This window comes from Pieris napi, chromosome 5 (assembly GCF_905475465.1).
Source record: "Pieris napi chromosome 5, ilPieNapi1.2, whole genome shotgun sequence".
In the NCBI taxonomy this organism is placed as follows: Eukaryota; Metazoa; Arthropoda; class Insecta; order Lepidoptera; family Pieridae; genus Pieris; species Pieris napi.
This window is the reverse complement of record NC_062238.1, coordinates 12,320,780-12,331,822: the sequence shown is the minus strand read 5'-3', so window position 1 is coordinate 12,331,822 and position 11,043 is coordinate 12,320,780. Positions and strand designations below refer to the sequence as shown.

Below are 11,043 nucleotides of genomic sequence, written 5' to 3'. Positions count from 1 at the left end.
TAAGAGTAATGGCAATAAATCATATTTCTACCATGAAATTAATAAAACAGCAATTTAATTTTTAAATAAATTTAATTTGAAAAGTTTAAAAAACTAGAAACCCTGACCATAAGTTCTGTCCCACTTAATGTATTGGCCGAGATCATCTTGAGATACACTGGGACGCACTCTTTTCAGTGCAGCTTTGAAATCTTGCGCATTTACCGGTCGCACCTATAACATATAATTTAACTGAAGATAACATAGAAATATAAAATAATATTTTCACAGATACTTCTTATTAGGTCTCGTTGCTTTACTAACTTATTTATTCTCTTGGTAAATCACTTATAAAGTACAGTGTAAACTCTTTGAAACTACTTCAAGAGACCGAACATTTTTTTTCGTTATAGGGAGGGTTGGGAAAATTGGTAAATTATTCTAAACACATATAATACATAATGCTTTTCTTTTACTGACCATCTTGACAGTTTCGAAGTTTGTTTACGACTGATAATACACGATAGGTGACGGTGGTGCGTTTAGTAACTGAGACCAAAAGGCAGGCAGAGTAATCTAAGAATAATGGCACACGTGTTAATGCAATTAACAATATCAAAGGCGAGACGGCTGTTTATGACCTCAGCTATCTTTCCTAGGCACATCAAAAGGCTAGTTTTGTAGGTTGATTATAAAAACAATTACACTTAAGTATGTTTTTGATGTCTAAATATGAAAATATTTCCTCGTTATAGATAATGGCTGTTTCGTTATAAAGAGTGAGATAAAGTATGGCTTTTGTGTTAAACCAAACAAATGTAACCGAACCGTTATAAAGAGTTTACACTGTATTACTATAATTAATCCAAAGTATATGGCGGCGTTTTTATGACATGCCAGTTTGTAAATTAAATCCACCATTCAAATTTAAAATTAATTTTCAACATCATTTGCATAAAGATGATAGTATAGATCAGTGCAGATAGCCTTTAAAATAAATAAAAAGTGAAAAAAATTACAGTCGGATGAAACCCATTAGAAAAGGAGGGGAATATGATCAAAATGAAAGGAAAAATAAATTACGGTCGATCTGAGGTCGGGGCAGGGGGGGAGGTTTAAGGGTAAAAAACGGTTTATCTCGATTTCCGGCAAAACGAAAAGTCCTATCGAAGAAAGTTAAATGGCAAAGTTGTAGGTAATAAAAAGATCTACAACTTTTGTATTCACACATTTTTCACATAACCTCAAAAATAAAAAACCAAAAACTTGGTTTTTTGAATTTTTATCTTTAACAAAAATATTTTTTATTTAACGAAATTTGGTGAAAACTTACCTTTCTATGTCCCAAATACACTGTAATTTATTTGATGAAAAATATTTATTTGTTTACCTTATTTTGTATTAATATCGAAAAAACACCCTAATTTTCAATCGAAAATTCTGACGTCAAAATTTCAGCTTTTTTCAAAAAGTTGGTGTGCTTTCAGTTCGTTGAAATCTCTACTTTCCTATGGTAAAAATATATATATATATTACCATAGTAAATCTTCTCAGAAAACGCAAAAAATCGTATGCAGTAACGCCCAGAACTGTCATCCCCTTCCTTACTTCTCTATGAAATACGAAAATTTTAGCCCATCTAAAGGCAAATTTTTTTTTTAGGTCACTCAGGTAAGTTATCTTAAAATAGTAATAAATAGGCATCTGATTATAATTTAAAGAAGATTCATAGAGAAGTAGGGAAGGGGATGACGGGTCTGGGCGTTACTGCATACGATTTTTTGCATATTCTGAGAAGATTTACTATGGTAATATATATATATATATTTTTTTACCATACGAAAGTAGAGATTTCAACGAACTGAAAGCACACCAACTTTTTGAAAAAAGCTGAAATTTTGACGTCAGAATTTTCGATTGAAAATTAGGGTGTTTTTTCGATATTAATTCAAAATAAGGTGAACAAATAAATATTTTTAATCAAATAAATTACAGCGTATTTGGGACAGCATATTTGCATACATTGGCAATGTATAATGATAAATTTTGTGTCATAGATACCAATAGGTATACAAAAAAGTTTTTTATTACAAAGGGTAGATATTATTACCTACCTGCTTTCTTAAAAAGACAGATAGCTGTTTCGCTATCATATTTTATAGAGATGACAGCCAAGAATTTGGCTAGACCCCTTGCTTCTATTGAGCAAGCATTAGATTATAAGACCTTGGAAGAAATTCCAAATAATATTTATTTAAATTAGATAATAGGACAACAGAGCACCACTCTTGCAATAATAAGGTAAGTATATTATGTGATAAAATTCATTCCCAAAAAATTATTGTGGTTCATCAAAATATACAGGGGATACGAAATACGAAAATTTTAGCCCATCTAAAGGCAAATTTTTTTTTTAGGTCACTCAGGTAAGTTATCTTAAAATAGTAATAAATAGGCATCTGATTATAATTTAAAGAAGATTCATAGAGAAGTAGGGAAGGGGATGACGGGTCTGGGCGTTACTGCATACGATTTTTTGCATATTCTGAGAAGATTTACTATGGTAATATATATATATATATTTTTTTACCATACGAAAGTAGAGATTTCAACGAACTGAAAGCACACCAACTTTTTGAAAAAAGCTGAAATTTTGACGTCAGAATTTTCGATTGAAAATTAGGGTGTTTTTTCGATATTAATTCAAAATAAGGTGAACAAATAAATATTTTTAATCAAATAAATTACAGCGTATTTGGGACAGCATATTTGCATACATTGGCAATGTATAATGATAAATTTTGTGTCATAGATACCAATAGGTATACAAAAAAGTTTTTTATTACAAAGGGTAGATATTATTACCTACCTGCTTTCTTAAAAAGACAGATAGCTGTTTCGCTATCATATTTTATAGAGATGACAGCCAAGAATTTGGCTAGACCCCTTGCTTCTATTGAGCAAGCATTAGATTATAAGACCTTGGAAGAAATTCCAAATAATATTTATTTAAATTAGATAATAGGACAACAGAGCACCACTCTTGCAATAATAAGGTAAGTATATTATGTGATAAAATTCATTCCCAAAAAATTATTGTGGTTCATCAAAATATACAGGGGATGAAAAATAAAGAATTAGAAATTGAACTATTCTTGAATAGTCAAAAAATAGACTTTTTGTGCATAACAGAGCACTGGCTAAAAAAATATGAAGTTTTGTTTAATTTTTGTAACCACAGGGTTGGTAGTGTGTTTTGCAGAGAAAATGCAATTCATGGTGGCTCATTAATCCTAATAAGTAAAAAACTTAAATGCAAAAAAAGAAAGGATATTATCAGCCTCTCTGTAGAACTAACTATTGAAATCTCCTGTGTGGAACTGGAGCAATTCATTGTTGTATGTCTATATTGTCCTCCATCAGCTGTCTATAATAATGTTGAAAATGTATTAGAGGAGATATTGGGTAAATTAGTAAAGTGTAATAAAGGGCTAATTGTGTGTGGGGACTTTAATGTCAATTTACTTTGTCATTCTAATTCAAGTGTACGCATACTTAGTCTTTTTCGTTCATACAATTTAATAAATCAATTTCATTCACCCACAAGAATAACAGCTAGCACCGCAACTTGTATAGATAACATATATAGTGACATAGCCCCTTTGAATGTTTGTATTTTCAATAGATTTAAATCTGATCACACTGGTCAATGGTTTGAATTCCAATTAAGGAAACAAAAAACATGTAAAAAGAAGAAAATTGTGATAACTCCTATTACAAATGACCGTTTGGACAGATTTAGAGAAGCATTGGTCTATAGAATGCCATTTCTGTGTGGCAACTCATCCCCTAATAATTTATACAATACTTTTTTTGGATCATTTATTGATGAATTCAAGAAAGTATTTACTCAAAAGACTTTATTGGTCTCTGAGAAAACAAGTTTCTGTGACTGGGCAAATGAGGAGTTACACAGGAAAAGGTTAAAATTATATGAAATCTATGACGAAATGCAATATAACACTAGTGTGGAATTTAGGGAATATGTTAGGTTGTATTCAAATAATTTCAAAAAAGATTGCAAAACTGCAAAGTCTCAATATTTAAGTTCAAAAATAAAAAATAGCATGGATAAAGTAAAAGCTACCTGGAAAATAATAAATGAAGAATCAGGTAAAACGTCTGACAAACGAACTGATTATATGTTAAAAGTTAAAGGGAAGTTAATAAAATCTGACCCAGAGGTAGCTTCTTCTTTTGAAGAGTTCTTTACAAATGTACCACTAAATACGACCAAGTCCCTAGATTCTTCACCTGCTGCTGCGATCTCATTGCTAGAAAAATGTGTACCTGAATGTAATATTAAATTTCAGTTTAAACATATAACTTGTAATGATATCGTTAAAACTTTTAAGCTTATTAATTTAAAAAAAAGTAAAGATATATGGGGTATGTCAACAGTCATTTTAAATTCCGTTATTAATGTAATAAGCTCTGAATTGTCTATAATTTTTAACAGCTGTATCGATTGTGGAGTCTTTCCGGACGAAATGAAATTAAGTAAAATTACACCGTTGTTCAAGGCAGGTAGTGAGTCTGATCCGTCAAACTTCAGACCTGTTTCCGTGCTCCCTGCGTTGAGCAAAGTTTTTGAAAAGATAATGCTAGACCAGCTTTCTTTACATTTTAATAAAAATAAACTCTTACATAATAAACAGTATGGTTTCACTAAGGGTCGCTCCACAATCGATGCCGGTGTGAAGTTGATTTCGGACATATTTAACGCCTGGGAAGAATCATATGATGGAGTCGGCGTCTTTTGTGACCTGTCAAAGGCCTTTGACTGTGTTCATCCTGATATACTCGTTGGAAAGCTTCAACACTATGGCGTTGATGGCAAAGCTTCCAGCCTGATGAATTCATATTTAAAGGGAAGGATCCAAAGAGTTCATGTCAATGGAGTCACCTCTCCGGGTTCGCAGGTATCAATGGGCGTCCCCCAAGGATCGATTCTCGGGCCTTTCTTATTTCTGATTTACATAAATGACCTCCCATTCTTTGTCAACGAAGTTCATGAGATGGTATTGTTTGCTGATGACACTTCACTTCTATTTAAAGTGAATAGGAATAACGTATTATTGGACGATGTAAACAATTCTATCTCTCGTATAGTTAACTGGTTTAATGTAAATAACTTATTGCTTAATGAGAATAAAACAAAATGTATTAGATTTACAACTACTAGCGTAAAGCGAGATATTGGTAACCTGAAAATTAAGGACAGTGAACTAAACTTTGTTGACAAAACTGTTTTTCTAGGCATAACAGTAGATAGTAAACTCCAATGGGGCCCACACATAGAGACTCTTTCGAATAGGCTGAGCTCTGCAGCATATGCAGTAAAGAAAATTCGACAGTTTACTGATGAGGACACGGCTAAAATTGTGTATCATAGCTACTTTCATAGCGTTATGTCGTACGGCATTTTATTGTGGGGTGCTGCTGCAGAGGTTCAATCCATATTTGTGCTGCAGAAGCGGGCTGTTCGGGGTATTTGTTGTGTTTCTCCGAGGGAGTCGGTACGGAATAAGTTTAAGGAAATAAATATTATGACACTATCTGGTCAATATATTCTTGAAGCCTTGTTGTATGTCCAAAAAAATATAAACGATTTTAAAACAAATGGTGACTTTCACCAGTATAATACGCGAAATAGAACTAATTTGAGTGTACGACCAACCAGGCTCCAAAAGATAAATCACTCCTTATATGGAAATTGTATTCGTTTTTACAACAAACTCCCAAGCGCAATTAGAGAATTATCACTAAATAAATTCAAAGTCCTCGTTAAACGAAAATTAATCAACAAAGCTTTTTATAAATTTGAGGACTACTTAAATGATCCTAATCCTTGGGATTGAATTGCTCCAGTTCAAACAATTTGTATGACAATACTTGGCGATTAAAAAGAGTGGCGGAAAGTTTCTTGCCAGTTCTTCTTACCCGCTCTACGCCCTTGACTTGCGAACTGGTAGTAAATGTAAATTTACGATTAATTTAACTTGACTATTCAAAAGTGTACTTAGTTACCTACTTGAATAAAGATATTTTGAGTTTGAGTTTGAGTTTGACATAGAAAGGTAAGTTTTCACCAAATTTCGTTAAAAAAAAATATTTTTGTAAAAGATAAAAATTAAAAACCAAAAACTTGGTTTTTTGAATTTTTCACATAAATTTTGAGGTTATGTGAAAAATGTGTGAATTCAAAAGTTTTAGATCTTTTTATTACCTACAACTTTGCCATTTAACTTTCTTCGATAGGACTTTTAGTTTTGCCGGAAATCGAGATAAACCGTTTTTTACCCTTAAAACTCCCCCCCCCCCCCCTCCCCTTCCCGAACTCAGATCGACCGTAATTTATTTTTCCTTTCATTTTGATCATATTCCCCTCTTTTTCTAATGGGTTTCATCCTACTGTAATTTTTTTTGGTTTCAAAAATTATCGGCACTGGTCTAAGTAGTAGAATAATCGTATATTAAAGATCATACCATATCTCTATCAATAGTAGTAATTTGTGACAGTGGCACAGCTCGAATAGGACCCATAGCGGCTTCGGAACACAGTGATTTCATGTCAGCACCCGAATAACCGTCCGTCAAATGAGCTACATCACTCATGTCTTGTGATGTGAGCTCGTTGTTTTCATTTTTGAGCAGGTTGAACACTATTTGCTTGCGAGCCTGAAATATAAGTAAATTTTTCACAGGCATATTTAAGATTAATAACTGACGAGACAAACATTTCACATTTTTTTAGGTTTAAACTATTCATTAATCTGAAATTAAGTGCACATTTAATTCATTTACAAATTGAGAGCTGATTCTTGCAACTTCGTAGCGTCAGTATAACAAGCAAAGGGCTAATTATTACACTTTTATTTAATTAAAATTTCTTTAATTTGGCACTGACAATTGTATTTGCAAAAAACCGTAGTAATCAGGAGTGTTGGGAATTACCAGTGGCGGATTTACCAGAAATTGCAGAAAATGATATCCCAACCGATATATGTCATTCCTACTACTGGTTGAAGGCCGCGAACTGGATGGTTTTGTGGTCAAAAATCGGACCCAAAAACTTTTCGTGCAATTTTAACGAAATTGTTGGATTATAATATTCCAGGACATGACAATTGTAGTGGCACAAACTTCACACCATAGCCCAAAATGTTATTTTTATTGTTTCATTATTTATTGGTAATGAAAAATGCTCATTACCGAATTTTATTCTACTGATACTAAATTTAAAAAATCACAAATCGTAACTAAGCCTATTCTTACTTGTGCATCGGGTAAGGGAATATATAGTCTTTTGACTAGCCGTCGTCTCGCTGCTTCATCTAATTCCTGTGGACGATTGGTAGCGCCCACGATAAGTAAACGGTCTTCTTCTCCTATTAGTAAAAAATAATTTCTACATAAACACATTTTTTTGCCTATTTTTTCCTAACTTTCTATGTTTTCAGAAGTTTATCAAATATATAGTAAATTTTATTGTAACTTAAAACGAGATAAAATTAAATAATAACATAATCGTTGATTAAGGAGAGTTCAAATTTTACGTAACGAATTTTGGGAAGGGGAGGGGGGGGGGAGATCATTTTGTAAAATTGCGGGGATTGAATTACACGTTTAATTGGTAATATTATTTCCGACTTACACCACATAATAGTAACTGAAGAGTCACTAGGTGGTCACGAAACGTTTTACTGTACTTGGGTACTGAAAAACGTTACGGCGAGTTACATGGGAGGGGTGGTCAATAATTTCCAAAAATTGCGTTACGTAATACTTTAACGCTCCCTTAAGGAGTTTAATAATTTCATTGAATACCAAGTTATGACACAGTTACGATTTTCACTATACTAAAAAATGGCTGAAATAAAATCTATTTGGGACTTAAAAAAGAAAATAAATTAGAAATGCCTAGTACCTGTAGCCGCTCCATCGAACTGAACAAGAAATTCAGTTTTAATTCTTCGCGTTGCTTCATGTTCAGTGTCATTTCTCTGAGTTAGCAAAGAATCTATTTCATCTATGAATATCACCTACAAATTGTTTAAACTATAATAAAACATATTGAAAAGTTAAGAACATATTGGACTTCGTGAGGCGACCGAATGGAAAATCCTTCTAGAAAATCTCAACAATTTATCGGATACGAAAGACTGATGGATAATTTTGTGTCCCATGCCCATGAGGAGTTTTGGTGTACTTACAGCTGGTTGATGGCATCGTGCGACGGCAAATAGCGCTCGAACCATCTTCTCTCCGTCCCCAATCCATTTTGACGTCAACGAAGATGCTGATATGCTAAAGAATGTCGCGTTACATTGAGCTGCTACGCATTTACCTTGAAAATATTAAACTATAATTTCAACTAGAGTCTGGTTAATGAAAGAAGATAACGAAAAAGCGCAGTGAATTACAAAAAAATTGTATAGATTCCCTAAAAGTTTGATATATTTTGTGGATTAAACTTACTTGATACTCAATTTTATTTTATTATTTTTTATATTAATAGTAACTGTATTTCTATGAAATAAAATTCTATATATATTTAGTCTGTAATACTAACATGAAATATTTAACTCACCAATTAGGGTTTTTCCTGTCCCAGGGGGACCAAAAAGCAGTATTCCTTTAGGTGGTCTTCGTAGGCCAGTGAATATATCTGGTCTTAGCATTGGCCACACTACTGCCTCTTGTATGACAGATTTTGCCATTTCTAAGCCTGCTATGTCATCCCACCCTAAATAGCAAATAATCTATATATATAATGAAAATGGTCTTCGTTTGAGGCTCAATCACGCCTAAACCACTGATCGTATCGACATGAAACTACCACCATTCGATGCGAATAGAACCTAGATGGTTTATGGCTATTTATTTATTAAATTCCAACGTTCCTTCATTTTTTTATTGCTGTTTTACTTTTATGAAAGTTTATACATACGGACTTCACCGCGGAAACATTCGGGGAGGCTTCCTAGAACCTCTAAACGTCAACATCTGTTAAAAACTCGATTTTCGAAATATTTCAATTTTCTTAGCGGGAAGTTAAAAAGAAGAATGATAAAAATATGAAAAAAAATAAAATAATGAAACATAAAATTTATTTTAATTCGTCCAGCAAAGCGGGCGCGAAACGGCTAGTGACAATATAAAATATATATTATGTACTTGTATATGTAGCTCACAATGTGCAACAATGTTGTAATTAACATATCAAAATGTACTTTTGTATTTTATATTGGTAGAGATATACTAGTTTTTACTAGCCTATGAACTCAATTTTTTTTATATATGTTGTATGTTACCACTAAGCCATAGCAGTGCTATTTTATATTAATTTTTTTTTAATATTATTATAGGTAATTCTATTTTTGCCATGCTTTTAAATTACCAAAGAAAATAAATCTAGTACTAATTACTATATAACAACTCCTTTAAAAACTAAACTAAGCAGAACTTAGTATTCTAACCAATTCTGTGAACACAAGTGAGGTTGAAAAACAAAAGATAAAGCGCATTTTTTTTGTATTAGACCTCTTATCTAATTCAGTTCAGAAATTTTTATTCATTTGTTTCTTAACCCACAATAAAAGTTTACCTATAGGTGTTCCTTTATCAATAATTTCGCTCTCGATCATCTCAATCATTTTGGGATCAATATGTTTTAGTCTCTCATCTGCCACTTCTGGTTCTTTTACTTGATCTTGCTTTTCTCTAATAAAAAGAATTTAATGTATTTTAATGATATTTGATATAAAATTTATGTAAGACACAGTAAATAAAAACATATAACAAAACTTTGCTAAAATTTTCAAATAAATTGTTATAAAATAATATAAACCCCTTTAAATTAATTTCTTAATATTAGTTCCAGAATTTTAAAAAAATGGAGTGAAAAAAAAATCCTTACTGTGCTCCTATCATTGGAGAGATAAACTTTGCTTGGGCTTTCCTTGAAGCTCCCAATGATCGTTTAGCTGCCGGATTGGAAGCTAAGAATGTTTCTTTGGCTGTTTTGAATAAAATCTTAGCTACTTGCTGCTTGTGAGCCTTTTCACTCTCATCTATTACTGTAAAATCTAGGTTTTGTTCTGGACCATTGCCCATCTCAGCAACACTATGAGCCTCTGTTTTACTTTGCTTAAAACTATTAAATTTCGGTTTGAATTTGACATCACATTTAGTTTCCTGTTCTTGACTTGAACTGGCTTTAAGCAAATCTTGCAAATTAGCTTTCAATTTCTCACTAAATTTGGTTTTATGAAAAGGTTTTAAGTCACTATTTTTTTTATCGCATTTCTTACAACTTACTGTTTTTTCAAATATTGAGACCGGGTCAGGAAATGTGCTGCAAATAATGTATGAACTTCGTTAAAATACGAATGCTTGGAAATTGGAAGTATTACATACAATACCAGCCACAAGCAGGTAAGTATAATATTTACCTTAGCGAACTTCTCCATGTGGAGTTTTTAAAATTGTGATTTTTTATTAGACTATTGGCAGTCTCTAGAATAGAATCAGAATGTTTGTTCAGTTGAACTATATTTTCATCCAGCACCTCATTGAGAACAGCAATTGAAATAAAGTTTGAAGAGCTGCAAATTTTTAAGTAAGTATTACTTGTATTTTGACACAGAGAATTTAATTAAAATTATCAAAAATATTTTTAAAGTCACCTTTGTAAGGACGATTTGTATTGCTGCAATAAATAACTATTCAAAAGTGTCAAACAGTTCTCCTTTTCATCTTCTGAATTTTGTTTATCTTGCATTTTTTACAGTCTCTTTATACATGTACTTGTTTTGTAATCGTTATTGAATACGTAAATCGTAATAATCAACACGAAGTTTTCTAAAGATTGAACTTCAAATTGAACTTAAGATTTAAAACTTAAATTTTAAAGGCGCCAAACGGGCCAATCGCCAATTTGAAGTTTTGTCCCAGGCAAAGTCAGTCAGTATAAAACTTTTTAAATATAGATATTTCATA

At 32.1% G+C, this 11,043-nt stretch overlaps 1 protein-coding gene across 2 annotated transcripts; it reads right to left on the bottom strand.

Moving 5' to 3' along the window:
- Window positions 1–53: 53 nt before the first annotated feature.
- LOC125049866 (fidgetin-like protein 1) lies at window positions 54–10,997 on the bottom strand. Of its 2 annotated transcripts, none has more exons than XM_047649364.1 (10): window positions 10,731–10,997; window positions 10,497–10,649; window positions 9,962–10,417; window positions 9,650–9,765; window positions 8,633–8,788; window positions 8,256–8,389; window positions 7,970–8,084; window positions 7,318–7,430; window positions 6,529–6,720; window positions 54–213 (listed from the first exon to the last, which is right to left on the bottom strand). In XM_047649364.1, the coding sequence occupies exons 1-10, from the start codon at window positions 10,823–10,825 to the stop codon at window positions 94–96; spliced, it is 1,650 nt and encodes a 549-aa protein (XP_047505320.1). In that variant the 5' UTR covers window positions 10,826–10,997; the 3' UTR covers window positions 54–93. The 2 variants fall into 2 exon arrangements, with proteins under 2 accessions (XP_047505320.1, XP_047505321.1); XM_047649365.1 differs by having other exon boundaries at window positions 9,962–10,399.
- Between the last annotated feature and the right edge of the window lie 46 nt (window positions 10,998–11,043).